Source organism: Ambystoma mexicanum, chromosome 7q (assembly GCF_040938575.1).
Source record: "Ambystoma mexicanum isolate Mex_15411 chromosome 7q, UKY_AmexF1_1, whole genome shotgun sequence".
Taxonomy (NCBI): domain Eukaryota; kingdom Metazoa; phylum Chordata; class Amphibia; order Caudata; family Ambystomatidae; genus Ambystoma; species Ambystoma mexicanum.
This window is the reverse complement of record NC_090941.1, coordinates 316,043,988-316,067,786: the sequence shown is the minus strand read 5'-3', so window position 1 is coordinate 316,067,786 and position 23,799 is coordinate 316,043,988. Positions and strand designations below refer to the sequence as shown.

At 46.2% G+C, this 23,799-nt stretch overlaps 1 protein-coding gene across 1 annotated transcript in view; it reads right to left on the bottom strand.

Moving 5' to 3' along the window:
• The window catches only part of COMMD6 (COMM domain containing 6), a 351,187-nt gene that overhangs the window by 325,896 nt on the left and 1,492 nt on the right, over positions 1-23,799 (bottom strand). Inside the window, exon 2 of the mRNA XM_069639380.1 lies at positions 13,595-13,653. Coding sequence (XP_069495481.1) covers positions 13,595-13,653 — 59 coding nt within the window. The remainder of the gene's footprint in view (positions 1-13,594; positions 13,654-23,799) is intronic.

The window sequence follows — 23,799 nt, the reverse complement described above, 5'->3', positions numbered from 1 at the left end:
TGTGTGAGGCCGGCGCATTGATGTCCTCACACTGGTTATAAAAAAGAGACCTAAGGAAAGGACGAATACTGTTAATTGACAAACTATTGGAAACCCACGTTAGAACAGTACTTGGCCAGTAGAAGCCTGAGAAGAAATGCTACTGATCTGGCTAAATTTTATGTTACTTTTTTACTTAAAAGTGATAGGGCTAGAGGATGGAGGACGATTTTTGATTTGGATGATTAACGAGCACCCTTAGAGGCAAGAAAAATTCCTTCTAGCAAAAGGAACAGGTAGGCATGTATTCTTTATTTAACAAACACCCTTGAAAGGGACATCCACTGCACCATTTTGGTCGCAGGTGAGTGTCGTGCCTTCACTGGTTCCCCCCCATTTTCAATCCTCCAGCTTGATTTGAGCCCCCAACCCCTGCGCGCTCAACCCTCCGCACCAGGTACTTGCCCATGTGTTACCTCCCATGCTCCTGCTTCCTGTGCCTCCCTCCTCCACTGATTGGCTGAAGCCCCATGTGTATCCACACAATAAGCTTTTTATAACATCCACGACACCCACTGCACCATTTTGGTCCGAGGTGCATGTTAGTGTCATGCCTTCACTGGTGCCCCAATTTTCGCTCCTCCAACTTGATTTCAGCCCCCCATCCCCTAAGCGCTCAACCCTCTGCACCAGGTCCTTGCACATGAGTTTCTTCCTGTCAGAAAGCACCAAAGTATTAACCGAAAAGGATATGGTACTCAAAAGGATACAGGTGGTAGGGTCTTCCGGATCCCTGTTCACGCGTTTTGATAGTTGTGAAGTCAAGTTAAGACCTTCCAAATGATACAACTCTCTGACCGGTAAAACAGGCAGAGCGATGGATCACTGGAAAGGGCGTGGGTAAGGTATAGGAAGTCAGCCTAGAACAAAATAAAGTATCATGAATAACTGCCCCAACCTGGGTATGATGGAATAGAAAATGTCATGAATGCACACACTGACCTTGAGTCTAGGGCAGACGAATCCAGCAGAGTCTCTTGAGGAATCCAAGGTAGAACAAACGACAAGGAAGGGAAGATTAGTAAGGGAGACTTATCCCAAACGGAACGAGGCTCACGCTAGATACCGGGTTGATGCACCACAGGATAGCGTCCAAAGTACTGTTCACTGTCACCTTCCAATTATCCTTAAAAGCTTCCTTCCCACGTAGAGTAAAGTATAGAATTGAACCAATCCCCCTGTTAATATCACAGGTACAGGAGTTGAAAATAGCGCTCCTTTTAAGGTATAAACAAAGTTCACGCGGTTCTGCACAGCCCGAAGAAAAGAACGTGTGCGTGTGGATTTACACGCGATTAGGATTCACGCAGTCCAGGCCAGCAGCGCTCGAAGACAATATATGCGTGTGGATTTTACACGCGAGCAGGATTCACGCAGTCCAGGCCAGCAGCGCTTGAAGATAGCGTGCGCGTGTGGATTTACACGCGAGCAGGATTCACGCAGTCCAGACCAGCAGCGCTTGAAGATAGCGTGCGCGTGTGGATTTACACGCGAGCAGGATTCACGCTGTCCAGACCAGCAGCGCTTGAAGATAGCGTGCGCGTGTGGATTTACACGCGAGCAGGATTCACGCAGTCCAGACCAGCAGCGCTTGTAGATAGCGTGCGCGTGTGGATTTGCACGCGAGCAGGATTCACGCAGTCCAGACCAGCAGCGCTTGAAGATAGCGTGCGCGTGTGGATTTACACGCGAGCAGGATTCACGCAGTCCAGTCCAGCAGCGCTTGAAGATAGCGTGCGCGTGTGGATTTACACACAACCAAACAGCTCCAGGAATCAGCGTGTGACGGAAAACACGCTATAGAAGGCCCAAAAAGTAGCTGTAGTAACCTGCAAGGATGCAGACCGGAGGTTCAGCTACACAACGCCAAATGATTCGATCAGAAGCAGCGAGTGAAGTTTCCACGCTGCTTAAATACGTAATGCCGTAGTTCACGTGACGAAGCAGAAAACACGTGAAGTTAGCGACGTGAAAAGTGCAAACGTCGTTTTCCCGGCAACGTATCGAACAACCGCCATTTGGAATAGAACGGTCTAGCTGTTCTACGAGCGTGGGAGGTAGGACCACGTCCAGCATGCATGACAGTGCCATCCCCCAAAGGGGCAACCTCTCCCCTTCTCGTGTGAAAACGCTTCAATAAAGAAGGAGCATGAATATTAGAAAGAGGTTCCCAGGACCTATCTTCGGGACCATAGCCTTTCCAGTCCACCAGATAAAACGGCCTACCAGAACGTAGTCTCATATCCAGTATGTCCTGTACTTTGTATTCATCCGAACCCCGCACAGAAATAGCAACAGGCCGGACAGGCAATCTAGTAGCTTCAGAACATGGCTTAATGAGTGACACGTGGAATACGGGATGCACTCGCCATCGTTGTGGCAAAGCCAGACGGACAGCAGCCGGATTGATTACTTGGAGCACTACATACGGACCAATGTATTTAGGCAATAATTTCTTTTTGCCTGGAATTCTCAAGTTCTTAGTGGACAGCCATACTTTCATACCAGCCTTGTAGACGGGTGCGGGTATTCTATGAGCATCGGCATAGAACTTGTCGCGTCTTTTAGCCTGCTCTAATTGCTGCCTCACTTTCCTCTGTAATATCTTCAGATCACGAAAGGTACGGCCTGCGGCAGGAGTATCCAAAGACAAGCTGGAATCCAAAGGTATTGATCGGGGGTGCTGTCCATAAAGCGCATAGAACGGTGAAGTGCCTATGGCACTATGATAGGAGTTGTTATAGGCGAATTCAGCTGCCGGCAGGACCGTGAGCCAATCCGATTGGTACTGCAGACACAGACACCGCAGATATTGTTCCATAGTGCAGTTGACTCTTTCGGTCTGTCCATCAGTTTGAGGGTGATAAGCACTGGACATTCTATCATCAATCAGTAATGCAGAGGTTAGTGCTCTCCAAAAGCGTGACGCAAACTGTGAGCCCCTGTCCGTAATGATTACTGACGGTAGACCAAAGAAACGAAATACATGTCGGATGAATAGGTCAGCCAGAACAGCAGCGGTTGGTAAACCAATACAGGGAATATAAAGAGCCAATTTAGTGAAATAATCCACTACAACCCATATGGTATCGTATTCCTGGTTTGGTGGGAGTTCTACCACAAAGTCCATAGATATCATGTCCCATGGTTTGTTAGCGACAGGTAGGGACTGGAGTAAGCCCACTGGTTTACCAGGAGTGCTTTTACATTGGATGCATACAGAACAAGTTGATACGTGATCTACGACATCTTTTGACATGGACGGCCACCAGCACCATCTTTTGAGTAGTTCTAGTGTTTTCTTCCGTCCAGGATGGGCTGCGATCAAGGAATCATGATTCCACTTGAGGGCTTTATTTCGCGTTGAAGACGTCGGTAGGTAGAGCACTCCTTGTGTGAATGGTAAACCGTTATGTACGTCCAGATTCATATCCTGGATGACTTGTGGATGATTTTTTACCCACTCTTGTACTTCGGTTTTTAAGGATGGTTGAACAGAACAACTACATATCACATGATCTGCCAACAACTGATTCTGTACTTGTGCTTCTTCCTTCGCCTCTTCACCCATACGGGACAACGCGTCCGACTTAACGTGTTCTCGGGCAGGACGATATGTGACCTGGAAATCGTATTGGGCAAAAAAGACATGCCATCTGGCCTGTCGGGCCGTAAGGCATTTCATGGATTTGAATGCTTGAAGATTCCTATGGTCAGAGTACACTAACACCTGATGCTTGGCCCCAAGAAGATGATGACGCCATTCTCGGAAGGCATCCTTGATAGCCAGCAGTTCCCGCTCAGTGGCGGTGTAGTTTCGTTCATATGGGGTAAGTTTGCGAGAGAAGAAAGCCACTGGGTGCTCCTCCTTGGTTTCTGTGCAAACTTGTGAGAGTACCGCTCCAGTAGCGACACTGGATGCATCCGCTTCAACGATAAACTGGCGATCTGGATCTGGATGTTGAAGCACGGGTGCAGTGGTAAATGCTTCTTTCAACTTTTCAAATGATGCTTGGGCATTTGGGTTCCAACAGAAAGGAACTTTAGAACTAGTTAAGGCCGTCAAAGGAGCTACTGTTTTGGAGAAGGAATGAATAAATCTGCGATAAAAATTCGCAAAGCCTAAGAAGGACTGTAATGACTTGACATTGTGCGGAACCGGCCAATTCAATATGGCCTTCACCTTGGAACAGCTCATTCGAGCCCCTAGATTGGTAATGTCATAGCCCAGGAATTCCACTTCCTGTGAATGAAAGACGCATTTCTCGGCTTTCACATAAAGAAGGTTCTCCCTGAGTCTTTGTAGGACTGTAGAAACATGTTTGACGTGTTCCGAAAAAGAAGACGAATAGATCAGAATGTCATCCAGATAAATCACCACAAACTGGTCCATTATGTCCCTGAATATATCATTCATGAAGAATTGAAAAGTGGCGGGAGCGTTGCACAGACCAAAAGGCATCACCAAATACTCGTAAAGACCATACCGTGTCTTGAAAGCGGTCTTCCATTCGTCGCCTTCACGAATGCAAACTAAATTGTATGCTCCTCGCAAGTCCAAATTGGTGAAGTAACTGGAAGTACCTAATTGATCCAATAGAACGTTTATCAGTGGTAAAGGATATTGGTTTTTTATGGTGATGTCGTTAAGTGCCCTGTAATCAATACAAGGCCTTAGATCTCCCTCTTTCTTCGGAACAAAGAATAGAGGAGACGCAGCAGGTGATTGTGATGGCCGTATGAAACCCATCGCTAAAGCTTTGTCAATGTATTCTTTCAACACAACGTCTTCTTTTGGGGTTAGTGAATATAAACGACCTGTAGGGATTTTGGCACCAGGAATCAATTCAATAGGACAGTCGTACTGTCGATGGGGAGGCAATTGTTCTGCCTGGCCCTTGTCAAAGACATCAGCATACTCAGCGTATTCGCATGGTATGGTAGTGTCGCTTTGATGAACCACGCTGATAGTCGAAGCTCCCACCATAGAGGCTAATATGTGTTGCTTGTTTGACACCTCCTGACTGGTAAAGCAATGTTCATTGCAATGAATCGAAGGATACTGGAGCAATCCCGAAACCCAGTCAACGGCGGGATTATGAAGGGTTAACCATGCAAGACCAAGTATGATCTCGTACTGCGGAGCAGCTATGACATCGAAGATGATTTCTTCCGAATGATTATTCGATAATGTCATCTGAACAGATACCGTCTCCTGGGTTACCATACCAGAAGTCAAAACAGATCCGTCCACGGTATTAACCGTTTCAGGTTTGTTCTTGTTTACAAGGGGTATGGAACAATTCTTGGCATACGTGATGTCTATGTAATTGTTGGTGGCTCCGGAATCAACCATGGCCTTGGAAACCAATTCTCGTTCACCACAACGTAACGTCACCTCAACAATTACGGGTGCGTGTTTAGGAATGGTACTGGAGTCCGATGAAACACTCGACATAGGGACTCCTGCTATTGTCGAGTTTTGGCGTTTCCCGAACGCTTGATGGGTTTTTTAGGACATGTCGCCAATAAATGCTCAGACGAACCGCAATACATACATAAATGGTTCTTTCTTCGGTTCTCTCATTCTGTATTGGACAACCGGCCTCTCACGACGCCAATCTGCATGGGTTCGGGGTCGTTAGAGAGGACTGCCGGTGTCTCTGAACGCCCCGAGGCTTGCATGAAAGGCTTTTTCTCTCCTTTCCGAGCATTCCTTCGGGCATCGATTTGTAAAACCAAATCGAGCAACTCTGTGAATCCCGTAGGAACCACCGGAACTGTAGATAAGGCATCTTTCAGTTCTTCTGAAAGACCCTTGTAGAAAACAGCCGTTTTCTTGCCGTCAGGCCATTGAGTTTCGGCTGTTAGTTGATTGAACCGGGCAATGTAAGGCAAAAGAGGCTGATTGCCTTGTTGTAGATTAAGTAACTCCAGATCCATAGCTTGAGTAGCATAACGCATGTCAAAGACTTTACTCATAGCAGCCAAGAGATCGTCACAGTCGTACAACAAAGGGCTATTTGTTTCCAACAAAGGGTTAGCCCAAGCAGCAGCTGTGCCCCCTAAATGGGAAAGCACGAATGCTGCTTTTGTGGTTAGGCCAGGAAAAGATGTAGGACGGCAAAGAAAATGGAGTCGGCACTGATTAACGAAGGTTCTATAGGTTTTGGGATCACCAGTGAACCGTTCCGGAGGGGCCAAGGGAAACTGAGTGGGCATAACCACATTAATAGTTTCCTGTGGGGGTGTCATAGTCCCCGATCCAGATGCAGTGGCCATTGGAACCTGTGCTCCCTGAGGGCTACCGTGCATGGCGTCTTGCATAACGTCCATACGGTGCCGTAACATGTCCTGTGCCGTAACCATTTCATTTCTCAAATCGCTGATCAACTGAGTCAAAACAGCTAAAGGATCCGTACCCTCCATGGCTTCTGATTCTGTCAGAAAGCACCAAAGTATTAACCGAAAAGGATATGGTACTCAAAAGGATACAGGTGGTAGGGTCTTCCGGATCCCTGTTCACGCGTTTTGATAGTTGTGAAGTCAAGTTAAGACCTTCCAAATGATACAACTCTCTGACCGGTAAAACAGGCAGAGCGATGGATCACTGGAAAGGGCGTGGGTAAGGTATAGGAAGTCAGCCTAGAACAAAATAAAGTATCATGAATAACTGCCCCAACCTGGGTATGATGGAATAGAAAATGTCATGAATGCACACACTGACCTTGAGTCTAGGGCAGACGAATCCAGCAGAGTCTCTTGAGGAATCCAAGGTAGAACAAACGACAAGGAAGGGAAGATTAGTAAGGGAGACTTATCCCGAACGGAACGAGGCTCACGCTAGATACCGGGTTGATGCACCACAGGATAGCGTCCAAAGTACTGTTCACTGTCACCTTCCAATTATCCTTAAAAGCTTCCTTCCCACGTAGAGTAAAGTATAGAAATGAACCAATCCCCCTGTTAATATCACAGGTACAGGAGTTGAAAATAGCGCTCCTTTTAAGGTATAAACAAAGTTCACGCGGTTCTGCACAGCCGCGAAGAAAAGAACGTGTGCGTGTGGATTTACACGCGATTAGGATTCACGCAGTCCAGGCCAGCAGCGCTCGAAGACAATATATGCGTGTGGATTTTACACGCGAGCAGGATTCACGCAGTCCAGGCCAGCAGCGCTTGAAGATAGCGTGCGCGTGTGGATTTACACGCGAGCAGGATTCACGCAGTCCAGACCAGCAGCGCTTGAAGATAGCGTGCGGATTTACACGCGAGCAGGATTCACGCTGTCCAGACCAGCAGCGCTTGAAGATAGCGTGGGCGTGTGGATTTACACGCGAGCAGGATTCACGCAGTCCAGACCAGCAGCGCTTGAAGATAGCGTGCGCGTGTGGATTTACACGCGAGCAGGATTCACGCAGTCCAGACCAGCAGCGCTTGTAGATAGCGTGCGCGTGTGGATTTACACGCGACCAGGATTCACGCAGTCCAGACCAGCAGCGCTTGAAGATAGCGTGCGCGTGTGGATTTACACGCGAGCAGGATTCACGCAGTCCAGTCCAGCAGCGCTTGAAGATAGCGTGCGCGTGTGGATTTACACGCAACCAAACAGCTCCAGGAATCAGCGTGTGACGGAAAACACGCTATAGAAGGCCCAAAAAGTAGCTGTAGTAACCTGCAAGGATGCAGACCGGAGGTTCAGCTACACAACGCCAAATGATTCGATCAGAAGCAGCGAGTGAAGTTTCCACGCTGCTTAAATACGTAATGCCGTAGTTCACGTGACGAAGCAGAAAACACGTGAAGTTAGCGACGTGAAAAGTGCAAACGTTGTTTTCCCGGCAACGTATCGAACAACCGCCATTTGGAATAGAACGGTCTAGCTGTTCTACGAGCGTGGGAGGTAGGACCACGTCCAGCATGCATGACACTTCCCTTGCTCCTGCCTCCTGTCCCTCCCTCCTCATTGATTTAACATTCAAAACGTTCTTCAATACCTTGAGATCAGAAACTGAAGTAGCGGGCGACCAAGAACGCAGGACATGAAGCAAAAATGTGCCGGAGGTCGGCGAAAGGCAGGGGGAGCAGGAAGAAGGGGTAGGCGGCCCAGCCAGACATCAATTTCTGATCTCAAGGTATTGAAGAACATTTTGAATGTTGACGCAATGAGCACACAAGTGTATGGAAATCAGAAGTGAGATGCATAGTCGGCTGGAGCTAGTAAGGGAGGTTGAAAAATTCTTATAGAGCCTGAATACAGTTAGGATCAATAAACGCCCTGAAGAAGACCTCTTGGGAAGGTCGAAACACGTGTTGGCATATTATGATGCATGATTAACTAATAACTTTCAGATGTGTTAATAAAATGGTTTACTTTTAAAGGATACAACAATTTGAAGAAATAATTGTTGGTGTACACGCAATTGGTCAAGGGCACACACGTTTTTTTTTTTTTTTACCGCCTGCCAGTCCGTGAAACCTCGGCCTTTCCCAGTGATCTAGGACTCTCATATGTAGGTGTTTTTTTTTTTTTATCACTGCCTGCCAGTCTGTGAAACCTCTGCCTTTATCCAGTTATCTAGGAGTCTCATATCTATTTGTTTTTAACTACTGTCTGCCACTCTGTGAAACCGAGGCCTTTCTCCCGTTATCTAGGTGTTTTTTAATTTCTCCCACTATCTAGGTGTTTTTTAATTACTGCCTGCCACTCTGTGAACCCGCCTTTCTCCCGTTATCGAGGAGACTCAAATCTATGAGTTTTACGATCTGAAAATTCTAAGGAGCATTATCTCACTGTAAACCACTCTGTGAAACCTAGGCCTTCCCCCCCATTACCTAGGCATCTCAAACCCTGATGTATTCTATCATTACCTGCCATCATTGACTCCTAGGCCCCTCCCGTTATCCAAGAACATCCAGCAACCACTGAAAGCTAGTGACTACAACCAGAATCAATACCCAAGTTAACCAGGAACACATAGTCCTCCCATAACCAACTGTGCCACCCCTCCAACGTTTTGAATTTCCCTAGAAAGTCCACCCATAGAGAGATAACCGACTGAGTAGACAGACACCCTCAGAGAGCATCCAGCAATTGCAACATAAGAGGCCAAAACTCAATATTGACCCAGCACATAGACTGACAGGTGTGCTACTACCCCTGTAAACTCAACTTCCAAACCAATCCTAATACCAAGGACACAAAATACCCCGACGCAGAAGTGGATGACGCCAAAGAGAGCTGGAACAAGGACCAAACACAATGGATACACAAACACACCCATCTCCAGTACAAGCCATCTCGAACACAGCACGCACCCCAGCAAACAATACAACCAACAGAACAAACATAAGAGAAAAATCACTATACTATACACCGTACCTCCCAACATCTGCAGAACCTCGACACGCCAATGCCACCAACATGTCCAGACAAGCTAAGAATCTTCCTGAACCCCGCAAAACAAGACAAGTGGACCCAAGAAGAGAGAGAAGATACCAACGCCCTTACTCAATATATCACATGAGCACTGCCAACAACCACATAAAAACACGAAAGATGATGAAGCTGTAGAGTTCGTCAACCCAACTATCAATCTAACAGACCAATTCAATGACGAAGCGGCCTCCATGAAACCTCAACTAACCGGCGACGCCAACACAGAAGCACTCCAACTTAACATCCCCAAGTCAAAACAGAGAACAACCAAACCAAACCACACCATAAAGATACACTACAATCTAAGTGCACGGTCAAACTCCAAACATGCCATCGAAATCTACGACCTCCTTTGCTACGAGGTATCGACATCCTATTCATAACTGAAACATGGCTGGATGACAACTGCAAAATCACTCTCCACAACTGCCTGCCTGAAAACTACAAATGCGTCCAAGCAAACATGAAAAACAAAAGAGGAGGGGCACCAGCAATAGCCCACAAGGAACACCTGGAAATGAAACTGGAACAACCACTAAACATTGAAAACTGCAAACCTCTAATCATTCACCTATCAACAAACCCCAAAACAAACCTGAAATTCATACTGGTATACAGACCACAGACTTAAGATGCAACCTTTGTAGACGCTTTCACTGAAGCAATCACCAACCTAGCCATCGAGCAGGATCACCCGATTACCGTGTGATTTCAACATCTGGTTCGATAAAGAAACCACAACCTCGCAAATATCACTAGCCAAACAACTGGAAAAAATGAAATTACATCAACTAGTCAAAGGAGCAACCCACACGGCAGGACATACTCTAGATGCAATCTTCGCCAACAAAAATGTCATTACCACGGCACCACCAATTCAGATCCTTTGGAGCGACCACCTCATCATCGCTTTTGTGATCACGCTGGCCACACCAATAATCAAGCAGAAAGACATTCTGCCTACTATCATGAAAAACAACTGGAGGACCATCAAAAATTGCAAACTAACTGAACTACTGGAAATCAACAAACCACAACCAACTATGGACGATGCTGACATGGACAAACAAATAGAAATACTTCACAACAACAGACAAGATCGCCAAAGAAAAACCTTTTACCCCATCATGCAAAAGAGCAACAGCAAAAGCGTTTACCCCGCTGCGCTACTCAGTGCCATGAAAAGGAAAAAACGAAAACTGGGACTAGGATGGAGGATCAAAAACGACTGTGCAAATAAATTCAAATTGCAACAACACATTTGCCCATACAAAAAGAAACTGTAAAAAGCAAAAAGGAAAAACTTTGACAACAGAAACATCAAGCGCCAAACACCCAAAAAGAATGGTTTAAAATCAAACAAAATTTATTTTAAAATCCTGGCTGCAACAACACTCTGATACCATTGAAGAAATTATGCAACGACTTTGCAGAGCACTTCAAAAACAAAATCATCACCATCCAACAGACCATACTAAGCAGACCACGTGACCGCAACCCACCCACCTGTACGAGGGACACCCGAACACACTCCGAAGTTTCTCCCAAATATCAGCTGAGACATTCGTCAAACTGGTAAACAAAAGCAACAAAAGAGGCTCCCCCATGGATCCCTGTACCCCAGACTACAAATCAATGCTCACACAAGGAACACCCATGGACTACTACAGAAACCTCTTTAACCACTCAATCGCAACAGGGAAAGTGCCACAATCCTTTAAATCAGCATACATCAAGCTGCTCCTCAACAACACAACAGGAAACGTGGAGGACCTCTCTAATTACAGACCCATCTCCAACATCCCATACCCAGCAAAACTACTAGAAACATACGTCTATCGAATAACCCAAGAATTTATAGAAGAACACCACCTATTGGACCAGACACAAGTAGGTTTTAGACCAATGGGAGGAACGGAATCAGCGCTTATCTCAATCTGGGATGATCTAAAGGAAAACGCAGACTCAGACAAAAGCACTGCTTTGATACTTCTAGATCTCTCAGCAGCATTCGACACAGTTAATCACGACATCCTCACCAGGAGATTGGAAGAAATTGGAATCACTGATTTAGCCTTACCACAGATTAAATCCTTTATAACAAACAGAACATAAACCATATGGATCAAACCTTTCAAATTCAACTCAAGAAAATCCACCTGTGGAGTACCACAAGGATCATCCTCCTCTCTGTTATTACTCAACATTTAACTGACTCAGCTAATCAAGATCATTAAAAGACATTAAAAGACGCACAGAGGAACCCACGGCAAAGGCACAGAATTCCCAAGAGAGAAAATAAACGTCTACTACCCAACAAGACCACTCAGATCTAGCAGCTACATCCATTTGGAACCAAAACCATATAACAAATGAACATTTGGAGGATCCTCTTTCTATCACCTTGCACCAGAAACCTTGGGTGAGCTACTAAAGAACATATCTAACACGAGAGATCACCTTCTATTCAGAAAACTACTCAAAACCTGGCTCTTCTCCCCATAGCTAGAAGGGATGCCTATGGGGGCATGTCCGCAGCGGAAAAAATACTCAGAAAGGGAACCGATCCTCCCTATCTCCTTAAGCTAGCCTTCAGAAACAGAAGGAGGGGGGAAATTCTCTTTATAGCATATAACTATACTAAAATGAAAGATAGATTAGTTAGGATCACACTAAGGAGTGAATTTGGAGTTCAGGAGGAAAAGGTAAGGATGACATGTCAACACACCTTTAGCCAATTAAGCAAACGAGGCAGCTATGGTTCACCGACAGGGAAATGGATAGGAAGGGAGCTGATGAATGTAAAATATACACCATAAATACCAGAGTTGGGAACAATGAGTACCTAAACCAAGCTCCGAAATAGCTCAGAGGGACCTTGCCATCCCACCACACCTACCAACTAGACGGACAAACTAAAATACCAACTCGATAGGACAATCAGAGATGTGGATCAAGAATCGCAAAGACTAAGAGACAAAAGAACCCACTAACACATACGCTCATCTTTCCGCATACATCTCTCACACAACCACTTCTCCGCACAGCAAACCGCACGCACTTCACCACACTGCAACAACAAACAACACACACCTCGCACCAACAGCATATCAGGATCTGCATCGATCCAATAATCACACCCTAGCTCAGCGCACAGTGAAAACCGAACGGAAGCTGCCAACAGGACACCACCTTCCTAATCTCACTTCAACCTACTAACCCCCCCATCCCTCCTTTGTTTGCATATCCGCCAGAGCACCTGATGATGGTGCACAGTACAAATACCTTTAACATTTATCTATAGTCCGACTACTTCTTCTGGTTCACCTCCCTTCCACCCCCCGTAGACCACCCCAACACTTTCTGAAACACCATAGCTGTACACATAAGTGCAGTAATTTAAAAATAATTTCCTGAAAGAGTTCAAAATACTACTTCCGCAATGAGATGTGTGTGCGTAATACCATCCATTTTAAAATGTGACTATTAAGCCAGGAATCCAACAACCACCTCTGGGTGCAGTGTTCGTATGAATCCATTTTCAACAGATGTGTCAGCACACAGACAATCAACAGTTTCAAAGAATACCAGGCTTTGAAATTGAGGGGAGCTGGGAGATATATTTAGCTTCTGCTTTTAGCCTAGAAGAGCCTGGTTAGCTTGCCACCAGCATCTACCAGGAGCTACTTTTGGCTCCCCAGGACAACGGATGCAGTACAAACACATCTTTGTGAATTTAACTGTGTGTATTTGGGACAATCTAAAAATAAAAAGGAGGACGCATCCATACACTAAAAGCATAGCGGGTTATAAATAATGGACAAAATGATAGGTTTGCATCTTATGCGAAACGTCATGTACTAGCTCCTCAATCCCGAGTGGTAGCTCCTGGACTCTGGTTAATGCTGGATATCCAGGAGCTGCTTTTAGCTATTGCGTATCCAATCTTAATTTCGAGTTCTGAATAACCCATTTTTTTCAGTGAGCAAAGATGCCTCAGAATGCGGTTTGGCTGCAACACTTGAAAACATACGCACTAACTCTGCATATACTTGAAATATGTTCAAGCTGGTGCTGTATAATATACATGCAATGTGAACAGATGTATTTACTTACAAGCTCTGCAAACAGATCGGGTGGTACAGATTTGATTTTTTCGAAACTGCTATCAAAGCCTGCAATAGAAGAGGTAGTATCATTTTGGGTACAAGAAAAACAAATATTACAATCCAGCAGGCCTTGATTTTGCTGACAAATGACTGCAATGAAGTGCTTGTAATATTGAAAGCAGAGGCTTCTCTTTTTAATGCTACCTGTACCCTCTAATCCTCCAGAAAATTGGAAATCCCTCCCAGTAGAAGAGATGCCAAAGCAGTCAGAAGAGCCATTTTTCAGAGCAGAAAGTATGGCCAACTTTCTCCGCTCCCGCTTTTTCTGAGCCAATGGCACACCGTTAACCCTAATCCTTTTACCCTGTCAAACCATGGACGCTCCTGCTTACCCTGGCAAACCATGGACGCTCCTGCTTACTTTGGTAACTAGTACAAGAGTCTCTACAGTTGATCCATGTCATTTTTCTTAGCGGCAAGTGTGGCAGTAGTCAACTATATTGGCAAAAACGTAGCGTTTTAAAAGACATGTTTTGCTTTATATGTGAAAATCCCTAGTACCACGGTCTCTTTTAAGTTTTTTAGTCTGTTTTAAAATGGCATTTTGAAACCATTACTTTTGCGACTATAAATGACAAACTTGGCCACCTTAGCACAACCTAATGGCATGGCACACCAGTGAGTTCTTGGTACGTTCTCCTACATTTGTGCCCCCTTCCAAAAGACTAATGGGTGGATTAATGACTAGTAATGCTCGTCATTCTGAGTTCTACTATTCCCTGACATGAAATCAGATTGAGTCCATGCCCGGGAGACTAGCTCCTCCACTTGCATGTGGTTGCCCATCAAAACTGGATTTTCCAAACCAAGCTCATGTCTGACTTGGTGTTAGTAGGGAAGAGAGGAAGAGACATTCTAAGATGCCCCATAGACAAACCTTGCAGCCTCGAGTGGTTAACTCCATTCTTCAAGGAACACAGACACTTGGCCATCCATGGGGTGGAAGACTCTCCGATCACTCAGCATGAGGAGCTATATTCTCATGTTGTGCTTGGTGAAGTCAGAAAAACAAATCTGCAGGTAGACCAGTACACCGGCAGATTTGGACTCCACTGTATAGGGTGGAACCCACAAAGCCTCTTGCTCGGTAGACAGGGCAATGGGTTGCCGGACCAAAGACAAACTCCCAGACTCCTCCTCCTTCTCTTCCTACCCAGGTACCTTCTTTTATACTTGCTTTACACACCCAGTTTTGAAACCTACCACCATAAGATTGCACCTCCATGCTTTTAGATTTTTACTACTTTGTAATTATTGTCAGCTGTTTATTGAACTGAGCAATTATCTAAGAAAAGCATTCCATCTCCGTTTGTATTTGTTGAACTCTACGATATTAATTTTATTTTTATTTTGCCTGAGGATTTTTAATGTATTCATTCTCTGGAATTTGTGTTACGCTGATATGTTTATTCGAATAGTTGTCATCAATTCATCAAAGTAACGTTTTATAAGCTACAAATCACTGTCTTTTTTTCTGTTTTAAGCTCTTATTTGCATGCAGGCACATAGGTGCCCTTTGTTGCGCACTCCTTGGTGGTGGTGCTCCGTTTGAGAGGTGGATATCCTCGGCTGAATCTCGACACAGTCCTCCTCCTTTCTTTTACTACTTGTGGCCAAAATGTTGTGTTCTAGTTCTGGTTGCAATGAGCACATCTGAGCCTCATTTTCAAGTTCAAAAAGTGTATTCTCTCCATTTGATTGCAGGATATGCAAGACATACAAGGAACACCCACAAGTTGATCCAACACTTCACAAACATGGAACACTAAACACAGCTTCACTCCAAATATTCTACATTAAATCATAGGCATCCATCATCCGTGATTGTACAAACGGACATACATAGCAAAGCCAGAAACTGGAGGGGTGGGATGGTATACAAGAGGAGAGCAAAAAGAAAGAGGACGAAATCTGGACCTTCAGTAGTAATGATTCAAAGACTACATCAGGGTAAGAGTACATTTTAGTTGGAGTAATAGGACATTTAAACATTGGCGCCAACTATGGGTAGGTCTAATCTAAGCTGCTTCGGTTACCTGCAGTAGCGTGTGACAAGCAGGTGGGGAAGCCATGTTTCTGTGACAAATAACATTATTTGGTTATTGACAATGGCCTACACATCCTGGAACAAGTAGACCTTTACTTCTCACCCTGATCCACCCTACTGCCACCTTGAATACAGTCTAATACTGTCACGCCCCTACGTTCCATGAACACATCTCACAATACAGCTCCCACTACTATCTCCACCAAAATACATGCCAAAACACACTCTCCCCTGCAGGCCTGCCGGCAAGGAATGGGACAAGGTCAACGACGCCGGTTTTTGCCATCTCAGCGTTGGTTTCCATTCCGGCGGTGGCAGTTGCCATGGAGACGCGCCACGGGCATTCTACAACGTCTCCGTTGCCGGCACCTGAGAGCTCCTCCTTCAGCACGTTCGATCACGTGACGGATGATGAGAGTCATGTGATCACCAGTCAGCGTTAAAAAGGGACGCGCTGACTGCCCTTCAGCGCTTCACAGCTGATCCTGTTGGGCGCATTACGGACTACGGATTAAGTTTACTACCACTGACCTCGGATTGATCTTGGACATTGAGTTTTGGCTTCTTCCTTCACGGTACCGTTGTTTGGAACTATTTTTCTACTGGATTCGACCACATTTCCGTCCCTGGATTGCTATTTGGATTGCCCTTTTGTTATGAACTATGTTCTTGGATTACACACTTTTCAACTGATTGACTTACGTTTTCTGGCTTCTACGTAAGGTGATTTCATCAATCTCGTCACCCTTGCCGGCTGCCTCCGACAAACATCTTTACACCATTATTAAGTCCCGACCGACTCTTAAGGGTAAGCCTTATTATAGACTTATTACACAGTCAGATGCAAGTCTGGGGTTCCGTGTTTATGACCTAACCTCGTGTTTGCCTTACAGCAGTCATAGGGGGCACCTTCCGGCATCTTCAGGCATTCCTTGTTGCGGCTGACGAAGATCACCACCTGTGGCCTCAAGGACTGCTCGGGCAGTAATTTCTTGTTTGCTCGAGTGGTACTTGGGGACAGAGGTTTCATCGGCTACACGACCATCAAGTCTTGACAGACTGTGAAGCCATTTTTTTGGTCGTCCAGACGATGGAACCTGCTGCCGGGGACCCTGTGGCTGCTCTAATGCAAGCTGTTGCATCCCTTAGAACCGAAGTGGCGGCTGCCACAACCGCGATACATCATCGTTTAGATAATATCCAAAGTACCCGCAACCCTTTACCGGCAGATGCTGAGTTTGGCGATCAGGCAACACCACCACCAGTTCCCTCTGTACCTCCTATACCACTTACTCCTGTGGTGTTACCTACTCAGTTTCCATTGGCACCTCCTGAGAAGTTTCAGGGTGATCCTAGAAAATATCGCACTTTCATTAATCAGTGTAAACTTCATTTTCTTTGCCGACCACTGGTGTTCCATGATTCCACCACAAAAGCTGCCTTTTTGTTATCCCATTTGACCGGGGTTGCAGCTACCTGGGCTAATCCTTTTCTTGAGCCAATCACCGAGCCCTTTACGATTTCGATCTTCTGGTGAGCGAGTTGGCCAAAGTATTTGATACCAGGTACAAAGCCCACTCTCGGGATCTGGAGCTCCTAGAATTATCCCAAGGCAGACTTCATGGCCTGAAAACAAGAAAGCTGTGGTATTTTACAAAGGTCTGTGCAACACTATGAAGGACGCCCTTTCTGTAATTCCTTCCCTTCCTGATGCATATCCCAAGCTAGTAGACCTAACTCTTCAGGTAGACGCTCGGAAGACCGAACGTCGGTCAGAATCTGGTTTTTCAGGTAAACCCTTACCCTCTCCACCGGATGGTGCAAGTGAACCCCTGCAAATAGGTGGTCTACGAAGTCCCATCACTCAGACCGAAAGGGAGCGTCGGAGAACCGACAATGCATGCTTCTACTGTGGAATCAGTGGTCATTTCGTCAAAGAATGCCCAAGACGCCCGAAGAACAAGTCCTCGGGTTTTCAGAAAGCTCGTCCTTGAGTATGGGGGACAAGACAAGCTTGATTCACAACCCCAGGGTTCCTACTTTTGGCCTAGTAAGACCAGTGGTCGTTCAGGCAGTGCTTCATCCTGATAGGATGTGTTCACACACAGTACATATAGTTATTGATTCAGGGGCTACTGGTTGTTTTATTGATATACCCTTGGCCAAAGCATTGAACCTTCCACTAGTGACCAAGACACATCCCGAACCAGTCCAAACTGTGGACGGGTCCTCTCTCATTTCTGGTCCGATTAAACAACAGACCGCCCAGATGGACGTGATTATTCAGGGGAACCATAAAGAACAGTTGTCCTTTGATTTGATATCCACACCACAGTTTGGAATAATCCTAGGCCTTCCCTGGTTAAAAAAGCATAATCCACTCATCGACTGGGGTACGGGGCAGGTTTCTTTTGAATCAGACATTTGCCAACACTTTTGTTTATTGGAAGATGAATTAAACAACCCTGCGAGGGCACTTGGGGCCCTACACTTAGCCCCTGTTAGGGAGAACGACCCACCCGAAACAACCCATACGGTGGGAGCCACATTGTCAGGAGTACCTCCAGAATACCATGATTTCCATTCGGTTTTTGATAAAACATCTGCCGAGATACTGCCCCCTCACAGACCGTATGATTGTTCTATTGACCTAATTGATGGGGCATCGCTCCCCAAGGGACGCATATATTCACTATCACCATCTGAAGAAACGTCCCTTAAAGAATACATACGCCACGCACTACAGTTAGGACATATCAGGCCTTCTTCATCACCCGTGGCCAGTCCCATTTTTTTTGTCCCGAAAAAAGAAGGCGATCTCTGCCCCTGTGTAGATTACAGACGCCTGAATGCAATTACCATAAAGAACCGTTACCCTATTCCCCTTATCTCTACCCTGTTAGACAAGTTGACCAATGCCTCCATCGATACTAAACTAGATCTTCGGGGGGCATATAATTTAGTCCGTATGCGACCAGGGGATGAGTGGAAGACTGCTTTCTGCTCTCGCCAAGGATTGTATGAATACATGGTGATGCCTTTTGGCCTCTGTAATGCCCCTGCCATTTTCCAACGACTGGTAAATGATATATTTAGTGATATTCTGGATGTTTATGTCCTGGCGTACTTGGACGACATATTGATATTTTCCCCAAACATTGGCCGAACATGTCATTCATGTTAGAGAGGTACTCACAAGACTCAGGAAGAACTCACTCTACGCTAAACCTGAGAAATGTCTGTTTCATACAGTTGAAGTTGAATTTCTGGGTTTCCATATTTCACCTGGGGGGCTAACAATGAACCGATCCAAAGTACAGGCTATCACAAATTGGCCAGTACCTGTTACATTGAAACAATTGCAATCCTTCCTAGGGTTCGCAAATTTTTACCGGAGATTCATTGCGAGTTTTTCCTCCATTGTGGCACCATTAACCGCATTGACCAGTCCTGCAGTACCATTTATCTGGACCGATGCACATCAAGCAGCTTTCGACTCCCTTAAAACCTCATTCACCACGGCCCCAGTCCTGCAGCATCCAGACCCAGAGCTTCCGTATATCGTAGAAGCAGATGCTTCTTCCTTTGCTTTAGGGGCCGTCCTATCTCAGCCTTGTCCTACCACCGGAGCACTACACCCGGTGGCCTACCATTCCAGGAAATTCACACCGACCGAAACTCACTATACGGTCACTGAAAAAGAGCTCTTGGCCATCAGAGACGCATTGTTGGTCTGGAGACACCATCTTTTGGGGGCAAGACGTCAGACTATAGTCTACACAGACCATAAAAACGTACAGGACCTAGCGTCTCTGAAATGCGCCAATAGTAGACAAGTTCGTTGGCACCTCTTTTTTGCTGCATACGATTTCCTTGTCAAACACAGACCGGGTTTGTCATATGGTAAAGCGGATGCTCTGTCCCGTTCACCTGGGGGAATACCTCTCCCTTCATATCCCGAAACTCTCTTAGGTAAAGGCCATGTTGTTTGTACCTGTACTCCATCTCCTCCTATGATAAAGGCTATACGCCAATGGGTTATACATCCCCAAGTATTGGATGATTGGGATACCGTTATACAGGATGGGTTGCCTTTTGTTCAAGGAAAACTGTTCCTCCCCACCAGTGACTCTCGTAATCAGGCCTTAGAGTGGTCCCACAATGCTCCAATCAATGGCCACCCAGGTCAACAACGTACTCTAGAGTTGTTGAAACGCTGGTGCTGGTGGCCATCGATGCGGCGAGACGTGGAGACGTATGTTAACACCTTCTCTATATGTGCACAATGCAAGACTCGGAAGGGTTGTCCACTAGGATTGCTACAACCATTGCCCATACCCCCGAAACCATGGCATACGGTATCCATGGACCTGATAACTGATCTACCACGAATACAAGGCTATGACACGATTTGGGTGGTAGTAGACTCATATACAAAAATGGCCCGTTTTTTACCATGTAAAGGCATTCCTACTGCTCCCTCATTGGCTCAGATGTTTTTTTAATCTGTTTTCTGTCTGTTCGGTTTACCAAGTGTCATTGTGTCAGACAGGGGGTCTCAGTTCACCTCACGTTTCTGGTTGGCCCTTACCAAACTACTAGGTATAGATGCCTGTTTTTCTTCAGCTTACCATCCAGAAAGCGACGGCCAAACTGAGAGAGTAAACCAGGTCTTGGAACAGTACTTGAGGTGCTTAACTTTGCAATTCCAGAATACCTGGTTTGATTCTCTTCATTTTGCGGAATTTGCTTATAACAACGCCCTGCACTCGTCCACTGGGTTTTCTCCGTTTTTTTCTCTCTATGGCCAACATCCACGTACTTTACCCTTTTCTGATTCGAATCCTGCCAATGCCCCTGTATTGAGTACCAGTACCCCTGCGGCAAATGACTGTGTCAGAGATCTCGCATCCGTCCATGCTCAAACCCTTGTCCATCTCCAGGAGGCCCAGGTATCTATGAGTACTGCCGCTAACAAAAAAAGGAAAGAGGCCCCGTCATATAAGCCAGGCGACCGGGTATGGTTGTCTACACGGCATCTCCATATACCGGGTTGTCGTAAACTGCTGCCCCGTTTTGTCGGCCCGTATAGGGTTTCTAAGGTTCTGAACCCGGTGGTCTATAGACTCGCCGTCCCCGCTTCGTGGAAATTTCACACATCTCTCCTCAAGCCTTGTCCTGATGATACACGCGTTGCTCCCGCTCCTGGCCCTGTGATTTCCCAGGAGGATTATGAAGTTAGCTCTATTCTGGGATCCCGGGTTGTTAGAGGGAGGTTACAATACTTGGTGGACTGGTTGGGTTATGGTCCTGAGGAGAGGTCCTGGGTCCCATCGTCTGATGTGCATGCCCCGTTATTGGTGTCCAGGTTCCATCGGGAGAACCCTTCTAGCCCACGGGGTCGTGGGCCTTTGAGGGGGGGCTCTGTCACGCCCCTACGTTCCATGAACACATCTCACAATACAGCTCCCACTACTATCTCCACCAAAATACATGCCAAAACACACACTCCCCTGCAGGCAAGGAATGGGACAAGGTCAACGACGCCGGTTTTTGCCATCTCAGCGTTGGTTTCCATTCCGGCGGTGGCAGTTGCCATGGAGACGCGCCACGGGCATTCTACAACGTTTCCGTTGCCGGCACCTGAGAGCTCCTCCTTCAGCATGTTCGATCACGTGACGGATGATGAGTCATGTGATCACCAGTCAGCGTTAAAAAGGGACGCGCTGACTGCCCTTCAGCGCTTCACAGCTGATCCTGTTGGGCGCATTACGGACTACGGATTAAGTTTACTACCACTGACCTCGGATTGATCTTGGACTCTGATTTTGGCTTCTTCCTTCACGGTACCGTTGTTTGGAACTATTTTTCTACTGGATTCGACCACATTTCCGTCCCTGGATTGCTATTTGGATTGCCCTTTTGTTATGAACTATGTTCTTGGATTACGCACTTTTCAACTGATTGACTTAAGTTTTCTGGCTTCTACGTAAGGTGGTGATTTCATCAATCTCGTCACCCTTGCCGGCTGCCTCCGACAAACATCTTTACACCATTATTAAGTCCCGACCGACTCTTAAGGGTAAGCCTTATTATAGACTTATTACACAGTCAGATGCAAGTCTGGGGTTCCGTGTTTATGACCTAACCTCGTGTTTGCCTTACAGCAGTCATAGGGGGCACCTTCCGGCATCCTCAGGCATTCCTTGTTGCGGCTGACGAAGATCACCACCTGTGGCCTCAAGGACTGCTCGGGCAGTAATTTCTTGTTTGCTCGAGTGGTACTTGGGGACAGAGGTTTCATTGGCTACACGACCATCAAGTCTTGACAAATACGAACATCTTCTCAACACACTGACCTCACATAACAGCTTTGTCAAAGGTTTGCTGTGCTGGTTAGCGTCCTACTTTCAAGGCAGGCAACAGTTCATCCAGATGGGAACAAACTGGTGAGACCGTCACCTGGCAACCGGCACAGCTCTAAAGGTATCTGTCCTGTCATCAATCATCATCATATATATGGAGGCACTGGAGAAAAGTCTGCCCACTCATGACAGATCAGCAAATATGCAGTCGACAACCAACTCTACACTAAGATCAACTGTTTTGACCACCATCAACTGAAAGCCTGTCTCACCGTTGTGCAGGCATGGTTGTCAAAAGATATTTAAAGCTGAACCCACCAAAGACAAAATGAATCTTTCTGGGAAACCCTGCAATGGACACCGAAGTACCCTGAATGAAATGATGCCCAATGCATTCTGTAACAAAGTTACAATTAATGACCCTGTTGTTGGGGGGGAGGGGTAATGGGACTCGGGGCAGGGATGCCCATAAGCTAAGTTGTGTGCAATAAGGAGGAGAGGATCCATCAGTAACTCACTGCTCAGATTCTGGTGGATGCCACAGGAATTCATGGAAATGCCTAATGCCATGCAAAAACATGGCAGGAGCCATCTGCGATTGCACTATGAAGCTCAAAGAATGCACTGAAACTCTGGTTCACCTGCATTTCCACGCATTTGCTCTTCATCTAAAATTGCACTGGGAATCTGCTAACACACCAGAGTTACAGAGAGCAGTCCTCTCGCTGCAATAAGTGGAGGGAAGAAAATCCCCCCTTGCAACCAGGAAGTAGGCGGGGTATGTTGCCCTCAGTAAAATCTGCAGAGCTACTTTCGCATGATGAAGTTTAAAGGCAAGTTTTATACCTAATTGTTTACATTGCAACTCATTAGGATGATCATGTTTAGTTATAGTTACTCGTATAGTATACTTTCTGATACTCCTTTATTTCAAAGCTTGTCGATTGGTGCCACAACAGGGCACAATTAGTCTGTGAATGAGGGACATCTTCGAGAGGTGACTGCATTAAGCTGACAGAAACAAATTTCAAGAGAATGCCTTAAAATTACACCATTATACAGAGTTTATGGTGGGATTTGCTGATTGTAATGTTTTATTGTGCAAGGGTCCAGTGGTGGAAATGGAAACAATTTGAAGGGGGATCCCACAAGGGTCGGGTGGGGGTCGGAGTTTGGAGGGGTGCGGGGTTCCGAGGAGGCAGAGTTCAGGATGTCCTGGGTTTTGGTGGTGAAGTGAGTGGCGAGTGCATTGCAGAGGGCCTGAGAGGGAGTAGGGGAGGGGGATACTGCGGAAGGATTGGCTAGTTCCCTGCAGATTTTTTAAAGTTCAGCCATGTTGCTGGATGCATCAGATACCCAAGCCTGAATGTGGGCCCTTTTCTTGGCACGGATAGCGAGTCTGTATTGCCTTTGGAGCAGGCAGCAGGCCAGTTTGTCAGAGGGTGGGCCTGAGGTTTGCCACTTCCGTCTCCCAGTTCTGTACCTTCTTTTTAGGGCTACAAGTTCAGAGTCGTACCAGGTGTTGCGCTTAGAGGTGGGTTTCAAGCAGATCCTCATTACAGGGGCAAGAATTTTAAGGGTGTTGGTGATGGACAGGTGGAAGTTGCTGAGAGCAGTGTTGGTGGCAGAATCTGAGTTGGGGGCCAAAGGGGGAGAAAGGTGGAAGTGAAGGCAGCAGCTGACACTTGTTTCATCAGGCGGATGTTCATGAACAAGGTTGGCAAGGCTTTTGGATGTAAG